This window comes from Chelon labrosus (genome assembly GCF_963514085.1).
Source record: "Chelon labrosus genome assembly, chromosome: 2".
Lineage (NCBI taxonomy): Eukaryota > Metazoa > Chordata > Actinopteri > Mugiliformes > Mugilidae > Chelon > Chelon labrosus.
Genome location: NC_140338.1, coordinates 27,671,399 through 27,691,817, shown reverse-complemented (window position 1 = coordinate 27,691,817; position 20,419 = coordinate 27,671,399). Strand labels below are relative to the sequence as shown.

Genomic DNA, 20,419 nt, shown 5'->3' with positions numbered 1-20,419 from the left:
GACATCTTGAAACCAAGGCAAGTGGACTTGTAGTTTCTAGGCGTTTCATCCAAGTAGCTTCTTCTGATCTAAAAGACCAGCGGGGAGTTGGGGTTTAAATAGGAAAATCTGTGAGCGTAGCATGACTAGTTTCTGTAAACGACAAGATACTTTCCTGTAGTTGGTGGAAACTGCAGTTTCACCCCCATGCACACTTTGAGACTGAAGTCAGTACCGTTCACCTGAAAAAGACAACAGTATCAAACTGTTTCCTCCAGTTTCCTGGTCGTTAACAGACACTAGTGATGTGAGTTTCTCATAGGCAACACCCACAGATGTTCCTATGTAAACCCCAAATCCCCACCAGTCTTTAAGAACTGAGGAAGCTAATTGGATGAGTGATGAAACATCAAGAAAAAGAAAATAGCAAGCACAACAAAGGTTTTCCTTGAGGAGTCCGTCTCGGTTTTTGGACTTGTTATTTTGGAACACAGTCGACTCCGATTTGACCAGCTCTGTCTTCTAAGGTAAACAGAGGGTGTAATTACTTCTTCATCCTCTTTCGACTCATACAGCCCTGTTGGTGCATGATAAACACTGATCTAAGCCAATGATAAACAGTGAGTGTTGTCATGACGAGGGCTCGGGGAAAGTTGTGGTTAGACATTAGTCTCCTCTCCTTCCAGAGGATGCGAGCGGTACTGCACCCGCTCTTCTAGACTCAAATCCTCTGTCATACTGCTGACGTGGGTGGTGGTGGTGGTGCCGGTGTGTGGCTGAAAAGAGAACTGCAGGGTGTGTCTGCACTTGGTTGGCCTGCCTTTCCCCGTCCCGTTGCTATAGGAGACGACCAGTCTGCGGTTCTCTTCGGGCGCAGCGGAGCAGGACGGGCCTCTGTTAGCTTTGTTGAGATGAGGCGAGTTGCAGGTGTTGTTGTCATGGACCTCGGGCAGATTGGCAATGCTGCCGCTCTTGACGTGCGGCGTGTGGCTGTGGCGGTACTCCTCGTCGATGTCCTTACCCAGTTTCCACCTCTTCCACTTTTTCAGCATCTCTGATTGCACCTGAGATGACGGTGGCATAGGAGGGCGAGAGAGATAGCAGTGAAGGAGATAACGGAAAACACAGAGCACTTAGATAGATGTTTCTTGCCAAAGACTGCATTTAAAAGTTTAGATGTTAACAGATGGATGCTGCTATGTCCTCCCTTCTTTGTAGACAAAAGAATAAAGTGGAACCAGAACAAAGAAAGAGCTTTTAGAGATATAAAATAACAGATAAAGGCAGGCCACAGGAGGACTGACGATGAAAAATGTATCGACTTTACAAAGTGAAAGGGAGGAACTGCAGCAGTGGCAGAGATTAAATTAAGGCGCTTGACATGAAAGCAAATCCGTCTCACCTCCTTATTGACAAAGCAGTACAGGATGGCAACCAGCAGACCCTGAAATGAAAGGCGGGCATTTAACATGAGCAAGGACAAGACTTTAAAAAAATATATATATAACATATTTTTTATCTACAAATACGCAGATATAACTTATGCCTTCGAGTTACAGAACTTCATTCTTCATTCTGCTGAGCCAACTGTGAAGCTATTTGAGTGTGACGACTCTTTTAGGTGAGTCCGTTCCAACCTGCCATTTGGTACGGGCAGACTCATGCTGATGAAAAGTTCATGGAAAAGTTCTGATCTAAAGACTTCAGATCCAGTCATGGTGAGTTAGAAGAGTTCACTGGACAACTGAGATGTCTCACCCAAACATTCCACTTGTTGTTCAGCTCGGTCATACACCACTCTTTGTCAACAACACAGCTGTGGAATCTGCAAAGAGCACCAAGGGGGTGCAGATAACAAACAGTCCGACCTGGTCCCTCAATACCACATCACTCATAAAACATGCACAGCAGCGGCTACACTTTTTGCATCGGATGAGAAGCACACATCTTCCCCATCCCATCCTCACCTCTTTCGACAGAAGCACCGTACAGAGCATGTTGACAAAGAGCGCCTCTGTATGATCTGGTAGCTGCAGTGTCGAGGTGGTGAGGCCTGTAGAAAAGATCATCAGGCCCTTACGACCTCCCATCCAAGACAGTGCAGCTTGTCCAGAGCTCACAACATCATCCAAGACCACCCCCCACACCCCCACCATACACCTCTGGGAAGAAGTTTCACAGAATCTGGAGCAGGACAACCAGGCGTCATCCCAGAAGTCCTTAGATTCCTCAACTCAGAATGACCCCCCAATCTGTGTATAGTTACAGTTGGGGGCCAGTGAAATGTAATTTCATTTGAATGTGAACTGCTGGTGTAGAGCTTTGAGTGACAATAACAAAGTCTTAGTTTTGCTCCTTAGGTTTTCGGTGCAGCTTACACTGCATGCAAGTATGTCACCACATTACAGTTGTGTATTTATCCTGAGTTTTAAACACTAAGAAACATGTGTTGATGAAATAATTGATTTATATGTGAAGGCTATCTGAGTGTTTAGTCTCAATAAAATATTGACCATCACAATGAAGCTATGTGTCACCTAGTGTATGGAATGGGTGTTTTATGTGTACAATAATTATGGAGTTCTGCCTTCACTGACTTGGTGTATGTTCTGAAACTGATAAGGATGGAATGATATGTATACTCTGTGAATTACTTATTAGCTGATGTAATCTTTGAAGGAAAACATAATATATATAAATCAATGTACATTAAAAATGTACTGAGAAAACTGCGCTTAAGCTGAAAACTTGACGAAACCAAAGTCCTAGAAGGGATCTTTCAGATCTTTTCACGCCTCACAAAATAAAGACACAGAGAAAGAAAACACAGAAAACCACATCATTTGAGCTCAGACCTGGAAGGAGTTGAACAGGAGGTCACAGAAGAGCCGAATGAGGCGCAGCATGGAACCTTTAGGGACGGACTCATCAATGACAAAGGTGAAGAGGATGGCATGAATCCCAAGCAGGGGGATGAGAGTCAAGGTGGACTTTGCCAGTCTGGGCCAGAGGAAGAAAAGAGAAACAGGGAAGAGTTGCGAATATTAGAAGAAAACAGAATGGCTGACCTCGACTCATTGTTACACGTCTCTGTGGGAAGCCCTAGACTAAAGAGTTTTTGGTCAAGAACTTTTACAAAAAAAAAGAAAAAGACACGGTTTCAAAGAAATTTTTAAAGAAAACATTAATGATGAAGAAGACACAACGATCTATCATTGAACTCCCTCATCAATGCTGATGTACAGCATCTTTCAGAAACGATAAGCATTTCTCTCACCTGAACTTGTAGTCAGTGTATCTCATCTGGTGAGCTCTAAGTTTAGACATCAGGATTTTTATAATTCGGATGAAAATAAAGAAGTTGATCTGTAATAAGAAGAGAAGTGGAGTCACAACACTGGTTTGAGAGAGACACAAATGGATATCGAGTTCCCAATTGCTAATTACCCACCTTGACCTTAAAGGCTGTATAATACATTTGAAAGATTTATATTCTGACGATATCCCCAAAACCCAGGCAAGTCCACACAATGCAACAACAGATGTAAACAGATTTATGTCCCCACAACATGTGTAATAAAACCATGCTCACACACATGGACACACACACAAACTGTGATCTAGTGCAGGACCCTTTCCAATGACAGAGAACATTCATTATTACAGCACTCAAGTTAATAGAGCTCCAAGTTTGGTAAAGTGTGCATGTTGTCTCGACAGATGTGTTTGTCTAATGTGTGTATGTCTGAGTGCACGCAAATACAGTTTATTTCGGTGTGACTGTGTGTGGGTGTGTGAACCGATAGCTGAGCTGCAGGATAGTGTTGCTCTTTCAGCGATGACACTGAAAAGTAATGTTTCCGCAGAGCCATGCAAAGGATGCATAGATATTTCTGAGCATCTCAACATGTCTGTGCGTGTGCACACGTACGCTTTTGCATGAGGTCATAAAGGTTGCTACTGGTAATGTGCACTTGTGCTCATAAGTGTGTCCATCCATAATGTTTGTCTCTATGGGAACAAGAGGCAGGAAACAGACAAGAGGAATTCCTCAGCTGATTTCTGCGTGTGCCTGTGCTTCACTGGGTGGGCAGAGTGTATATCTATGCGCACAAACGAAAGACAACACGTAAACGAAAGTTTCAGCTCCATTTCCATGTCCATTTTCCAAATCATAGCAACAAAAGAATTTTCTAAAATTAACTTAATTTTGAACAGATAGGTTAAAAGAAAGTTGATAAACTGAAAAATTATTTCTGCTACGCAAAAAAAAAAAAAAAAAAAGGAAAATCTTTGGAATGGATGGAAAATCTTTAGGCCTCTATTGATTATTCAGGGACACAATTATTTTAAACTAAAGAGATAACCTCTAGCTCAAATTAAACACATACTAGATTTGTAGAAATATTTCAGTAAATACAGAGAGACCGCACTCAAATACACACGTTATCTCCCTCCACAGTTTTCTTGGGGACTCTTGTTGAGTCAGTGCCTAAAAACCATGAAACTACAGCAGACCAACTGATCAGCGTGATTCAAGAGAGCCGAGCTCTATACAGTGGTTTGTAGCTCTTCCTAGCCTTCCAGCTAATAGCTGACCTTCCAGTTTCATGGAGTTATTTCCTTTCAAAGTATGTATCGGCTAGCCGTTGGCTGTAGTCTTTGTGGTTATAACATAGGTTCAGGAACAAGACCACGCCCTATGTCATTCTATTTCCTGCACTTACTTATAGGTGTGTCCCAAACTGTAAATAAAGATGGAGCTCAAAAGTGAAGCCAAAGCAAGTAGAGCTCCCCCTGGTGACTGGCTGCAGTATTGGTCATAAGCTCCACCTTCTCTATGTTAGCGGATGGGACTTTGGCTAAAATACACTAAAATTGGGTAGTTAATATAAAGCTGAGGCATGTTCAAGTCTCCATTTTTCTGATAAGCTTTGTTATTTTTAGTTAGTTAGTTAGTTTAGTTAGTTGTTTGAGGCTATAGAAACAGGATGTGACCTCATGATGACTACTAGTTTCCATGCCAGCCGCTCTGTGAAGCGGTCCTGTTGAGTTGAAAAAATAAATAAATAAATAAGCAAGTACCATGTATAATCCAACATTCCTACCTGGTGGAGGCAGAGAAGAGAGCAGTATTAATCGAACCAAAGGCAAGCCCCAGGTCTGAGCAAAATGGCACTGCCTCTATTCCTGGGAAAGTAGCTTCAGTTTGGCCAATGCAAGGGATTGGGGATTTTTTATTTATTTATTTATTTGATAGGGAGAGTGCACATTAATGAACATCTATTCAGACAGAAATAGACGTAAATATGCCGGATTATAGCAACAATGCTAATTTGCATCCGCAGTCCCTAGGCAGGCAACACAAAAACATGATAAGACACAGGACAGGACAATAGATCACAATAAGAGCACATCACATGACAGTACATTAGTAAGAAGATAAAAGTCAATGGTTACAAGACTGGTTTGATTTCAACCACTGCTTGAGGTGAGTTTTGAAGGTTTGTAAAGTGGGACACTCCCTTATGGAGAGAGGAAGACTGTTCCAGATCTTACTGGCCTTTACAGAAAGAGCATTTTGTACAAAGGCTGTTTTTCTGTGTGGGATCTCACAGTCCCCTCTAGAGGAGGCCCTGGTCCTGAGACCACTGTGAGACCTTTTTTTAAGAAAGTCAGACATGGGAGGTGGGGAAAGTCCATGTAACACCTTGTACATCAAAAAAAACAAATTTAAGATTTTTAAAATTCTCGAAGCTCAGTAAGTTGTGCTTTTTTAAGACGTTACAAACGTGAAATGACATTGGTTTTCTATCAAAGACCTTTAAAGATTTTTTATAGAGTGATTCAATGATTTTGCATGTATTTACACCTGCCAGCGACCAACATGTAATACAATATTCAATGTGTGACAGGATCATTGAGTGTAAAAACATTTTAGCAGCACCAAGTGTTATGAAAGGGTGTATTTGTTTAAAAATTTTCAAGTTGAATTTCACTGTATTAGATATTCTTTTAATGTGGCTCTTGAAACATAGTGTGGAATCAAGTGTCACACCAAGGTACTTGAATTCGGAAACAATTTCTATTTCCTGTCCTCCCAAAAATACGCCTGAATGTTTGATGTCCAATGGTTGCTTTGTGAACATCATACAAACAGTTTTAGTTGTGTTTAGTAGCAGGCAAGATTTATGAAGCCACTCATTTACAGGAACCATAGCTGAAGTAAGAACAGAGGCTGCTTCGTGAATATTTTTGGCACTAGTGACGATGACAGCGTCGTCAGCGTACATTTGAAATTCAACATTAAGACATGAATTTGGCAGGTCGTCAGTATACATAGAAAATAACAGAGAGCCAAGTATTGACCAATGAGGTAGACCAACAGGGACATCTAGAAAAGTTGATTTGACACTGTTGATGCAGACACACTGTTTCCTGAATTCTAAATAGGATTTTATCCACTGAATTGCCTCCAAAGAAAAATTAAAATAGGTTAATTTAGACGGAAGAATTTCATGATTTACAGTGTCAAATGCCTTTCTCAGATTTAGAAATACAGCACCAACGCAAGCATTAGTGTCCAACATTTGTTTAATCTTTTCTATAAATAGACAGTTTGCAAACTCTGTCGAATGATTTTCACGGAAACCAAATTGCATTGGATGCAAAGGAGAGTGGCCTTTATTTAAATGTTCATTTATAATTTTTGCTACCCACCTCTCAGCAACTTCAGAAACTACAGGGAGGATACTGATTGGCCAATAGTTGGCTATATTTGAACTGTCACCAGATTTAAAGACTGGGGTGACTGTGGCCATTTTCCAAGACGATGGGACAATTTTTTGTTTAAATGTGTTGTCCATATTTATATACAGTCTATGGTGTGTCCTAACACTCTCCCTCTCTGTTGGTCTCAGTTTTCAACCCCTAACCTCACCATCCCTCTCTTTTCTTTTCTTCCTCTTCCACCTTTCATGACAGGAACTGGAGGGACAAGGAGCCGAAGCTTCCGGGGCCCCCACCCTGAATCTTACTCCCTGGGTTCCTCTACCATCATGCATCTACACATTCTGCCCCCTTCATGCCTTCCCCTCGACCCTTCTCATTCATCCCCTTCAACCCCTCTCATCCCTCCATCCATTTCCCTCACATCCTGTCTATCATCTGTAAATGTGGAGGTGTGCAGCCTGTTGCCTGCAGCTTTGTGGCTGCTGATGCTTCTTCTTCCCCGAATATTTCAAACCGATCCCCTGGCAAAATGACTGTCATTTTATACACCCATTTTTGATGAACGATAGATGAATACTTTCATCAGTGGGCCATGGCTCAAGCACCACTGTGCTACCTCGTTCAGCGGTAGTAAACATACATTTCTTTAAATGAGATTGAGATTGCCACTTTCAATCATGGTGCCTTCATGCTTGTAAAATAGCAAAACTGGTCCGTTTTTCATGAACAAGCTGTGGGCTCTTTGAGGCTTCCATCAGAGGTCCCCATACTCAATTTTTTATTGAGTGAATTCATCATTTCAAATGTGCAGTGCACTAAAATAAGAAGAGGAAGATCGGCTTGAGTAATCAGTTTGTTTTCCTCCTAATGTCACAGCTGGAGCTGCACTTCACCACACAGAGCGACCTTCTACGTAGGCAAAGGCATGGAAGTTGGAAAACAATAAACTGTAAAAGATAAAGATTTCCACTTTACTTTCAACGCCTGCTTGATGTGCACAGTTTCAAAGAAGCCCACGTACAAGCAAGCACAAGCACAAGTTACCTTCTCAGGTAAATGCATCTGTATTCACGGCAGCATCTGCCAAGACACAGTTTGTGAATGCTGGACTTCAGCGTTGAGTTATCATCCTCACATTCCTCACAGGTAAGCTACTAGAGTCAGAACTCGAGGGCGAGGGAGAGAGAGAGACAGACACATACAAACAGTCTTACCAGATAAGCAAACACTATAGGAGAACGGATGATCCACCAGTATCCCATGTTAATGTTCCTCTCCCAGCACCTGGACACACGCACACACAGTCACACACATGTTTTAATATGAATCTGACCAGATTCATCCATAGAAATAAGGAAATCAAAAGGTAAGACAGTTCAATCTGGCTGGTCAGCACATAAAAGCTACAATCGTAATAGTGTTTTTGATTTGACGTGAAAATTTCATGACACTTACTCTTCATTCTCATAAAGATATTTCACGGTGATCCATGGCAACACAAATATGAGGGGGGCACCTGCAAACAAGAGACGTTGATCATTTACCCCAAATCACCTCTTTAGTAACATTATTCCCAATCAGTTATCATCTTTATATATACTTTACATATATTATCACACTTGATACAGCACTCTTATCATCATCAGTTTAAAAGCTCATTATCTCAACACAAACATTTCTCTTCTCGCCTTTGCTGAAGATTTGAAAGGTCTCTAATTTGAAAATGTTACTGCCTTTGTCCACCTTTGTCTGAGTCTGAATGAGATAGAGCCTTATCTGTTCGTGAACTCGGTCTCTACTTTGAACACTTATCATCTTGTCCGGCCACAATGACTCACTAACACTTGTATAATCTAGTTAATAATGAGGCACAGCCATATGTTTTTTTTTTTTTTTCTACTCAGGTTTTTCATAACCAGAGAAAACAATCTAAAGATTAAGTTATCTCCGAACAGCATGCTGGAAACAATATTTACATGCATTTATTTAAAAATTAGAAAGTGCTATGATCCCTAGACAACACATCTGATAAATAATAAACAATAGCAGCTCTGTTTTTTTTTTTTTTTTGGTTTCAGAACAATATTTTACGCATCTGTTGCACAGTAACATCATTATAGTATAGCATAACATATTCTCTTTCAGTGTCTGATACATTTTGTGTCTCACAGTCTTGATTTTTACACTTCAGCGTGAGCAGGTCTTGTGGAGTGCAAGACTAGATCTGAAAAGAAAAATGTATGAAGCCTTTAACATCTCCAAAAGTAGTAAAGTGAACTCACATTTTGAAGAAGAATTTGATTACTTTTGATGCGGTATGTAACTCAAAACTGGCAGGGGATTTTTCTGAAGGAGTTCTAGTGTTTTGGACTGGCATCATGTCTCCTGGTATTAAATTATCAAAATGGCCTAACACTTAACACGCTCCCTGCTACATTTTGGATTTATCTATACATTTCTTTGAGACATACTTGATTTATCATGTCTGGTTTGTAATTTAAGAGCCTGTCATCCTACTCCTGTCCACTAGGTGCCTTCACAGATATTTATTCACTCATTGTTTATTGTCGTGTGTGCTGCAAAAATGGCAGTTTGGACCGTACAGTGGAACTGTTACTTAGCAAGGCTCCCTAACTGATGTTGGGACAGCGAAGCCACGACAGGCGCCCTGTACTCACCTTTAGAACATTTACCTGTCTGCAGATTCTCTGTATTGAATCTTGGTTTATAAATTGAAATTTAATATATGCAAAGCCTAGTTTATGCAAGTGGACTACGGTGTTGTGTGCATTTATAGTTGTGGACAGAAGAATAAGAATGACACTTTTCAGTGACGGTTTTCATAGAGTTATTGATTTCTGTCCCTGACTTTGTGTGTCTGGTTGTCTGAATAAAGCTGCTGACAACACCGGATCAACCAGAAGACTACCTAAAGGTCAGAGTACTGTGTACAGTTGCTACCGGTAAAGCCTTTCCCTTTTAGGGAGGCAGACTTGTGGGGTGAGTTGTGAGTTTGTGTCATGGAAGTAGTCTGTGATTGTACTGTATGCCTTGGCGCCAGTGTTTTATTTGCCAACAAGTAGCTACACAGTATGATGCCGTGTTTGCTGTTTTGAGATGCAAAATAAAGGACCAGTTCAAAGAAAGTTATGACGGTGTCTTTCTTCCTCGTGCTCCTCTCTACTGTGGAGTTTGTTTAGACCTTGAAGCTCGTCACCAGCAACAAGACAGGGCAAGTGAAGCTACCCTAAAATCAGAGGGTTTCCTTGTACAGATCTCCAAATTACAGAAGGTAACACTGTTGGGCAGAGGAGTGACACTGTAAGTAAAAGTGCAACTGTTTTGGCTCTTACCCCAGCCGATGGCCAAGTAAATGTAGAAGTATTTCTTCTCACTGAACACGGTGATGACTAGGAGGCTGTGCAGGTAGATGCCCTCCACCAGGAGCCAGTAGTTGTTGGCCATTACACTGTACTGCATCATCACCATGGCACCACGACACCACGCCACAGCCTGACAGAAGACAGAGTTGGCGGGATCACAAACAATAAGCCGAGGGGTCGTCCACTCTCGCTGCGCAAATGGCCCCGACAGAGAAATGTTCTGTATCATCTCCACTGAATTAACTCTGAGTCAGACCGCAGCAGCAGGATACAATGTTCAGATATTGCTGGCTTTGTGACAGCAGTTCAGAGGACAAGAATAGCTGCGCCGCATGCGAAGTATCTGATTCTGCCTTCCACTTATTGCTCCATCTTTGTCCAGAAAACAACGCCGCATTATTACAGTGCAATAAAAACTGTAGAGTATATCTCAGCGTCTCCAAGTCACATTTCATGCTTAATGTGGATTGAGACAGACACAGTGCTGTTTGTTCCAGCATAATACGATACAAATGTTCAGTAGCTTAGTGGAACTGGAACTGATCTGTGTTTATTTGCTTGATGTTTTTTTTCTTCCTCCCTGATATCATGTCTTCAGTAACTTTAATCCTCTCTGTATGAAGTCTCGATACGCTACATGAGCAGATTGTCATTTCAAATAAACAGTCTCATTCATGAGATTTATTTGACAACAAATTAGCATTTACACTTCCTAAGAGAGAACGCGGTTTATTAAATACTATTTGGTAGAATCGCTTCTTCTTATTACCACAGATTTGTCTAGACACACCCGATCAATACCTAATCAGTAGTTTACCAATGTGGCAATTTTGAAGATTTCAGCCCTGGCTGGTTTGGTGACACATACAGTTAATGGTAGCAACAGCAAATGAGTTTTACTAGTACAGGTCACAGAATATTGAGGGCAGCAAAACTTACTGTGGTTGTTTTAATAAAGATGTCAGGTAATAAGTAATAATTATCCTTTTTTCACCATTCTGTGAAACAATTTTATGGTTTCATGCTGCATGCTTAATGACGCTGTGAACAGCGGGACACACTGAGTAGACTCGGTTACCTCACTGAGAAGCTGTGCAGCCTGTTGCTTGCAGTTCAGAGACTGTTCCCTCTCTCTCCATCACACCCTGCTATATTTCAAACTGAACTGCCGTCAAAAATGCCAAGAATCGTCTGGGTTTGTAGACAGTTTTGATGAATGACAGCGGCGAGTGCTGAGCTCAACGACAAACAGTGCATTTGCTGTGACGACTTTCTAATAAGTCAACTTGTGTGTGTGCGTTTAAATGTTTCATAGTGTAGCTGTAGGAAATGCAGTCTCTGAACTCCTCCACCATGGTCTGACGATTTAGCATTCGGCATATACAGTATATCCAGATTTCTGCGTAGAGATCACATCAGCCGTAACTTATTCTGGGGAATGCATTCAGAAATTCCAAGTGTACATACTGCAATGCCTTTATCAGTGGGCCATAGGCTCAGCTGCCATTGTGTTTTCTCATTCAAAGACATGTCATATAAAATCTTTAAGATTCCTACTTTAAATTATAAACCCTGTATGATGCTTGTATAATTTTAAAGTCCTGTGTCCTGTGTTCTTCTATTCTCATGTGCATTATTCTGCATTTGTCTTTAACAGCAAAATTCAGTGCAGGTGAAGTTACCCTGCACAGTTAGGAAATTAAAGCTAAGGCACTGGATAGTGGAATCTCTACTAGTTTGTATTCCCTTATAACAAGTCACTTTGCAATTTTTATTATTTATGATTTTTTTCATACCACATTTAACTTAAATAGACTGTAGTGGGAGCCAGAATAGAAAAGCATTAACTGTGAACATTCCCCTTGAAATGTACACCGATCAGGCACAACATTATGACAAAGAAGTAAATAACAATGACCTTCTTGTGACAGTTCAATGTTCTGCTGGGAAACCTTTGGACCTGGCATTCATGTGGATGTTACTTACATGTACATGTACCACCCACCTAGACCAGACCAGGCACCCCCACCCCATAGCAATGACACTCCTTGATGGCAGCAGCCATCCCCAGCAGGATGCAGCCTGACACAGACACACACGCACAAAAACGCCTTAAGAACAACTCAATGAAGGTGGTCATAATGCAGTGATGGGCCGTCAGGGCAAAGTCTCCTCTGCTGGCATAAACTTTATCAAAATCACTGATTTTAATCTTATTAAATTATTCCCAATAGCCTATTTTTTATTTTTTTATTTATTTATTCATTTTATGTCTGTCTCTCAGCTGAGGTGCTTCTGGCAGTGTAACTTTGCATTAGAGCTTTTATCCAATCATATCTCAGCCGTCATGTGTTGCCTGGGCCTTCATAATTAAAACTGGACTGGAATACATTGTAATGACGCTGTACCTTTAACCAGTCACATTTCAGGTTCTTATTCTTAGTCCTTCTCTGTGCCCTACGGTAGCGTCAGCGTTCTCGCGTCCTCTGACGACATTGATATTTCTGCTGGATTTGACGTACGTGGTGCTGATGCACAGCTGTAGCACACCCGTGGCTGCAGTGAGTGAGAGGAGACTTTTTGAATAGTTCTAAGAGAGTTTCTTGCTTTACTAATTCATCATTCATCTATATTAGATGGGATGCAACGTCCTGTTTTATGGCGTATCCTATGTCGTTGATGGTTTCTATAACAGAGGCGTCATAACGATTGTTTTAAGAGGTGTTTTGAATAAGGTTGCAGGGCATTGAAGGCCTAGGTGGAAGATGCACGGCCCGCCACTGTCATAATGTTATGCTTGATCGGTGTATTACTGTCACCCAAGCAGCAGCGGGTATTAGCTGTTTTTTGGTGTGCGTGCTCTGACCGGTATGTTGACCCAGGCCTGTGTCCGAGCCTCGCTGCTGCTCTTCGGGTCCAGCGTCAGGGTCAGCAGGGCGTCCTTTACCAGAATGGACACCGCTCTCAGGATGAAGGAGGCAAACAGGTTCATGTGGATGTTGTTCCTCATACAGTGGAGTTTCCTAACACAGAGGTGACAGGATGTGATGTTTTTTGTACTTGCATGTGTCATACTCACTTTCCAGTCTGCTTGCACTAACAAGACCAAAATTATTTCCCTCTTTGAGTCTTTGCCATTACTTATTCATGCTCTCCACTCTTGGGGTTTACATTTCCTTTCTCCTTCATTCTTCCTTCCTTTATAGCTCATCATTTGTTTTCCTTCCTACTTCGTCCTTTTATCTGTTGTCTTTTCCTTTATAGCATTGTTCTTTGACCTTGTTTCCTTTCTTTTTTCCACCGTTTGATTAATTTCACAGTTATTTCCCTTTTAGTTTTTTTCTGACCATTATTCTCTCACTGTCCTCCTTTTGTTCTTCCTTATTCCCATGCCTCATTCCTTTCCTTTTTCTATCGTTCTTTTTGTCATTTATTCATTCCTTTCTTCTCGTGTTCATTCTCCTTTCTGTATATTCCCTAATCTTCTTTATATTGCCTTTCTAGCCCACTTATTTCATTATTACTTCATGCCTTCCTTTCCTCAGTTTCCACTTTTTCTTCCTTTATCGATTTACATTGATTTTCCCTTCCTTTTCTTTCATTCTTCTTCCTATTTCTTCCTCCCACCTCTGTTCACATGTTCTACCTGAAGGCGATGAGTATTCCCAGGGCCAACAGCAGAGCTCCCAGTGACAGGGAGTAGCCCACTGTATACATGATCCGTAACTGACTGAGGATGCGGCCATACCGCTGCTGCAGAGCCAACAGAGAGACAGCATCTGTTACTTTCCGTGCACTGCATTTACATGTAACAAACACAGAAACACACTTTAAGCTGCATTTGGCACAAAAGATGTCAAAATGTCTCGAAGAGTGTACGAACAGATGGAAAGTTTTTCACACGCACAGTCGTTTCAAATCACGTCAAGTTGTAGTTTCAAGTCGCCGCAGTGAGCAACCATCTGCCATCGGAAGTGGCTTCATACAAGGCAACATTTACACAGGCACACACAGTTGTAGACACGGGCAGACACGCACACACACCTCACCAGGGTCGTCCTCACATTCGCTGGTATTCTTTTCCGCCCATTTACCATCTTCACTGCAGACTCTGTAGACCAGACCCTGCTGAACTGTGCACGCACAAACACACACATTGTGAGATTTCATATTAGAGCATCGTGTGCACCACCCACAGTTTAGATCAGGGGTGTCAAACATAAGGCTCGTGGGCCAAAACCGGCCCACCAGAGGGTCCAATCTGGCCTATGAGATGAATTTACATAAAAAATGACATCGAAGATATTAAGTGCAATTTCTCAATAAAAGGAACTGCTGTTCCTTATTTGTCCACTAGAACTAAATAGCAGACTAAAATTGCAGCTTTTTTTTCTTAAAAAATTGTCGATGAAGTGTTTTGTAAAAGGATAGTTGATTAAATGCTAACATATTCTTTGCACTAAAACAAAAGTACGTTGTCGTTATTTATAGGTTATTATGCTGATTTGTTACTGGTCTGGCCCCCTTGAGATCAAATTGGGCTGTATGTGGCCCCCAAACTAAGATTAGTTTGACACCCCGGTGTTAGATGGTGCTAAATGCCAACTGCCCCAGTAAACAAGTAAATAATTGACTAACATTTGGGGATTTGAAATAAAACTGTAGGAAAAATATCATTAAGCCTTATTTTATTTTTTTAACATTATTTCTGAGAATTACTGTAGTAATGTAGTAGTATCCGTACTCTAAGCTTTTAGAGGAACAACTTAATACCTTTCACATTTTCAGATAGACATTCAAAGCTAGTCGCTACGCAACAATATATTTTTGTGGATACAAGTGAAATAAAACTGGAAACTCAGAAATGGTGTTGGACATAAGCTTTTTGCACACAGTGAAGAAGGAGAGACCCCTGCCGGGCTTCCAGTCCCCAGGAGATAACACAGACAAGTTCTCCTTCACACCTACTCAGAGAATCCAACCCACCCGGAGGTAACCAGAACCTGAAAATATAGCTTTAACACAGAAGAGGCTGTTGATCAGACGTGACCCCTTCATGCTGCATGCCTGCACACCAATGGCAAATGAATTAGACAGCTCCACAGGATAGGTGCACTGCCTCCGAAAATACAGTATGAACTCTCTGCACATGTCTCTGGTTGATAGAGTGAAGACTGAGCAACATCAGTCCTTCACACCTAGTCAATGACCCTGACACAGAATTCTCCATTCAGTACATATTTCATCCAACCGATTGCAGCTTTCTGTCTTGAATGACAAGGACATATGGTGAGTTGTGTTGCCGCTGCATTCAGAAATTCTGCCCACATTGTGTCATCGGATAAATGCTGTGTCCTTGTGATTCTCAAAGATGACAACATTTCAATTCATACAACTAGTGACTCAATTACTGAAAATGTACAAGCTCTTGTGTCACATGGAGAGCGTTGGATTACTGTAAGACAACACCAGTATGACAAGAATATTGTCAAAGTATCCATCAAGTGTCATTCAAGAGTTCAAGTTCAAGTTTTATATGACCATTTTAACTTTGAAATGCATAGGCTCCAGCAGACCCCGCGGCCCTAAACAGGAATAAGCGGTTACAGAAGATGAATGAATGAATGAATGAACTTTGAAATGCATTATTCAGGGCGACAACTGCCACAGTGAGTCCAAATTGTGTTGTCCAGATGTGGTAAAAACAGTCACATGTTGTCACCTGATAAACGTGTCATGGTTGTCTTTTTACTTTATATACAAAATCTATGATGCAAGTGTAAATGTTTAAGCAAGTTCGATGTCATGGCTGTATGGTCAACTGGTGAGCTAACAGGCTACCAAGTTATCTAACAAGCCAACAAAGCAACTGAATGTTCCAGGTTGTTTTAAACAATAACTTAAGCTGAAAAATGAAAGAAGAAGATATGTGCTAAAAACTGCACTTCCTCTAATGACCACCAGAGGCTGGCTCCAAATTTCCCCATTCATGGCAACTGTACAGTATATAACTTTTTATACGACTCAAATTGTATTGAGGCTCAAAGCTGTTCATTAACTAAATCCGCCCACTTCAGTGCCACTCGCTTTCCTATGGCAATGACCACACTGAGCTTCACAACCATTCTGCAGAAATCCTAAGCTGCCTTCATGAAAAGTTTGTCCATTTTCAAATAAAGACCATGACCTTTACATAGTTGAAATAGTATGAGAGTGATGAGAGTAAATTAAAATTTTACACACCGTTCAGGCATAACATTATGTCCACTGACAGGAGAAGTGAATAACACTGATCATCTTGTGACAATACAGTGTTCTGCTGGGAAACTTTTGGACCTGGCATTCATGTGGATGTTACTTAGACATGTACCACCCACCTAGACCAGACCAGGCACCCCCACCCAATTGCAATGACACTCCTTGATGGCAGCAGCCATCCCCAGCAGGATGCAGCCTCCAAATTCACTAGATCCCAAATTGATCAAGTATCTGTGGGATGATCCACAGAGGCCCCTCCCCTCAACCCATAGGACCCAAAGGCCCCCACTAACAACATCCTGTTACCAGACACCACAGGACACCCTCAGAAGGCCCATGTCCATTCTCTGATGAGTCACAGCTGTTTTGGAGGCACATCATATGCTAATATGATAATTTGTACATTTTGGCTTATACTATTTCTATTTTATCTTACTAGATTTTATTCTACTTATTTTTTATTTCTATTTTATTTAATTTAATCTTTTCTTTTTATCTGAGGTTCTTAAGAGTGTGTTTTTTTTATGTACAACTAAGCTACTGTAACCAAGCAATTTCCCTTGTGGATCAATACAGTTTATCTAAGTCTAAGTCTAAGTCAAGGGAGACCGACACAATATTAGGAAGGTGGTCATAATGTTATGCCTGATCGGTGTATTTACAAGCTGTAACACCAAACAACAAACAGAGACAGTGTAACTGCAAAATGTATCCTCTTTTATTGGAAAATATTGATTAGTGTAGTTGTAAATAGTCTGCATAAATATGCAGCTGAACTGCCACAGAAGTAATCTCACTTTTCAAATTTTCTGTCTTTCTTTGACAAGTCCACTCACAACCCACATATAATGTACACAAACACATACCTTTCTGGTACCATGGAAGAAACCATGGGCAGGAGACATTGACAGTGGTTCCTGGGAGTCCATCAGGCCAGCAAGCATACAAATCAAAGGTCCTGTTACACACCAACCCTGCAAGGGAGAGCACATCTGTCGGTCTTTTACTTCACCTGCATGAATCTCTTACAAACATACGCTCATGCTGGGGAGGAGAGAAGTTCACCTGTCGCAGGGGGTGTGGCGTTGAGTTTGTCCAGACACTCGTCCCTGTAGCCGCTCCACTGCTCCTTCACAAGCTCCAGAGAGTTAGCAGAGAAGACCTACAGGAAGAGGTGAATCTTCATGTCAGACGTCATCAACACCACAACACTTTCATCGGAAGCCTCTTGCTTCAAATGTTCTTGTCCAGGAACTTGTCCGCGGCAGGGAAGCGTACCTTTGTGCAGCTGCAGAGCATGAGCAAGGCCAAGAGGAAACACACCTGGGACATCCCACTGATGCTGGGAGGATGGGGGTCGGTGGGGACCAGAACACAGAGGAGGACCAACACATGAGGCAGTCTCGAGCCTGTCTCACCCTGTGGCCTACGCGCACAATATGGAGAGAAAGGTTACCTACGTGTACGTGTTTGGAAGAGACCAACCAACAACCAGTGATATAATGATTGCTTTGTATTTTACATTCACAACACACATTACACAGTTGTATAAAAATTATTTACCTCCACATTGAAAAAAAACAAAACAAAGACCTAAACAACACTGACACTGATGCAAGACAAGTGTGAAACAAAAGCATGCTTTTCTAGATGTTTCTCAAAACACACTAGAAGTCAACTCATGACTGGAAAATGATGCTCTCATCTGGGAAGAGGCCCAGACGAGAGCATACTTTTCAGAGATATATTTTTACGCATGTGTAAGCCTATGCTTATTCTCACATCCACACTCTACACAACTACACAGTATCTACACATGCAAATCCATACTCAGAGTCTTCTCTATGAAATCAGCACCATGAAATTCTTCTTCCTGCCGCGTCTTGAGCCACGCAGTCGGAGAACAGAACGAAATCTGAAACGTTTCTGCAAAAAACACCTTGACCGTGGAAACATTTTTGGCTAAAACGTTTCAAATTCCATTCTATTCCAGTCTCTGTCCTCTTCTCCGGGTTGTGTTTGGATTGTTGAACCTGACAGAGACCTCAGCTGAGCATCGATAGCATGTAATTTTATCACAGCGCATAGATCAGCACCTTTGTTCTAAAAGTGCTACAGAGCAAACGTCAATAGAATGAGCGACTGCCGTGTTTCCCTTCCGCAACAGATCATTTATCTTGTGGCGTTACAGTAATTATCTTCCTCTTCATTGCCACATGCAGCTTTTATCGACTGAGCGGCCAATCCAAACAGACAAAGAAATCAGGACGGAAAGTCTCCAGACTCCTGAGAGAAAGATGTTCATTTAAGCTGCATGTTTGGGACACAATCAGAGGAACTGAACTGTGATAAACAACTCAGCTATGGACTCACATGAAAGCATACGAGGGATCCTCTCATTCCTGCATTCCTTTTTAGTTACACTATAAAGGACACTGGTGATATTTGCTGCACTGAACCAATCCTCTCCAGGCAATGCCTCATATGTCGTATTCCTGTGTTACGTAAAACTCCACCATCGCCCAAACAGTTCACACATCAGTACTGTTCAAATGCTCAAACGCTTCCTGATCACGATAAACACGGAGTTGTTAAGCTGAAATTAGTTTTAAACCCATGCAACATGCACCAGAATGATATTAATCCACTACTAAAGATAGATGAAGCCTCTGGAATAGTGGTAACAACAAAGGCTTTTGAAAAAGTGCCATTAAAAACACTTACTTCAGAAGAAACCAGCGGATTTAGAAAGATTACCAAAGATGGGCTTCATAGTCAGAAACTATTAAGAGAATATGACACTCATCCTTCAGGCAGTCTCATGTGAAGAAATTAGCCACTGTTACAAAGATTTTCAAATGCTGAGAACAACCATTAGAAATGAGTCTTTGTTCAAATGTGACTTAAACTTAAAACAATGAATGAATACTGGCATGTACAAGTACAAGGTGTCATAGATTCCAAACAAAATTTTTTTGCCCTCTCGTCGTATTTAAGATTCTCTTGCAGGAAAAGTTTTAGTTCATGATTCTTTTAGGAGCCAGTCACTTTCTATGTTCAGTTTCTTTGGACGGTGAATCCAGCATTTACTGGTATTTACATCTTTGCTCTGTGTCTGTGCAATGTTTCGTGTGCCACTGCCTGCCACACAGCCCCTGTAAATTTGCAAACAGCCTTATGAATTCTGGCGCAACGAATGAAATGTTGATACAAAGTATTAAGTAGGGGTACAAGTTGTTCTGAAAGAAAATCTACTGGTGTGATCCACCACTTGTGAATTTATAAAGTGCATTTCAGCCACTTCAAGACTCGTGAAACAGTCTTCACTTCACTACACTATGCTGCCTCATGAATAAAACTATCAGTTCCATTTCATTGTTGCCTCTAGGCTGTAATTTCACCTCCTTATTTTGGAGATTTACTTGATTTGTCACGGGTAAATGCGACATTAATCTTCATGCATGTGTGCATTTCCGTGCACATGCACCACTAGAACGCTAGCGCATGTGTGTCCACAATACTGAGCAGAAGACCGCCTCGAACTAACAGCCTTATCGACTTCACAGGCAGGTTTTATATTACACAAACTCACACACACACACACATACACAAGTTAGATGCTGCGGAATGAGGATATGAGCGCATGGCCCAGCCCGTTTGAATTAGTTTTGGAAAAAAATAAAATTCAGTGTTGTGTTATATCATTTTACTCTATACATTCGCTCAGAGAAACTGTCTGCTATCAGTGAGCATAAGTGCGTGCATCCTTCTTCTAAAAATCTGGGTTGATCCATGATAATTCAGGGGCTCATCGTCCCTGTACGATTATCATATGATGTAGGAGCAAGACAAAGCAAGACAATGAGAGTGTGAAAATATCTGCACCGCCATACCCACTGATTTGAATGAGCACAATCATCTTGCGTGACTCACATCCTTTTCCTTGGAATAATTCCTGATAAATGTGCATATGGATGCACATGTAAATCACACACACTGCGTTCACAGCCGCTTCATATATATATGTATATATATATATATATTTCACAGTGAAGCTTGCTCTTCAT

At 41.3% G+C, this 20,419-nt stretch overlaps 1 protein-coding gene across 1 annotated transcript; it reads right to left on the bottom strand.

The window, feature by feature from the left end:
- Window positions 1-638: 638 nt before the first annotated feature.
- On the bottom strand, window positions 639-17,684 carry gcgrb (glucagon receptor b; the record flags this gene model as incomplete). The annotated part of the gene is made up of 13 exons (XM_084567832.1): window positions 639-1,043; window positions 1,382-1,423; window positions 2,835-2,979; window positions 3,257-3,345; window positions 7,926-7,995; window positions 8,167-8,227; window positions 10,065-10,224; window positions 12,961-13,117; window positions 13,741-13,847; window positions 14,139-14,227; window positions 17,219-17,326; window positions 17,418-17,514; window positions 17,631-17,684. The coding sequence occupies 13 exons, from the start codon at window positions 17,682-17,684 to the stop codon at window positions 639-641; spliced, it is 1,584 nt and encodes a 527-aa protein (XP_084423958.1).
- Between the last annotated feature and the right edge of the window lie 2,735 nt (window positions 17,685-20,419).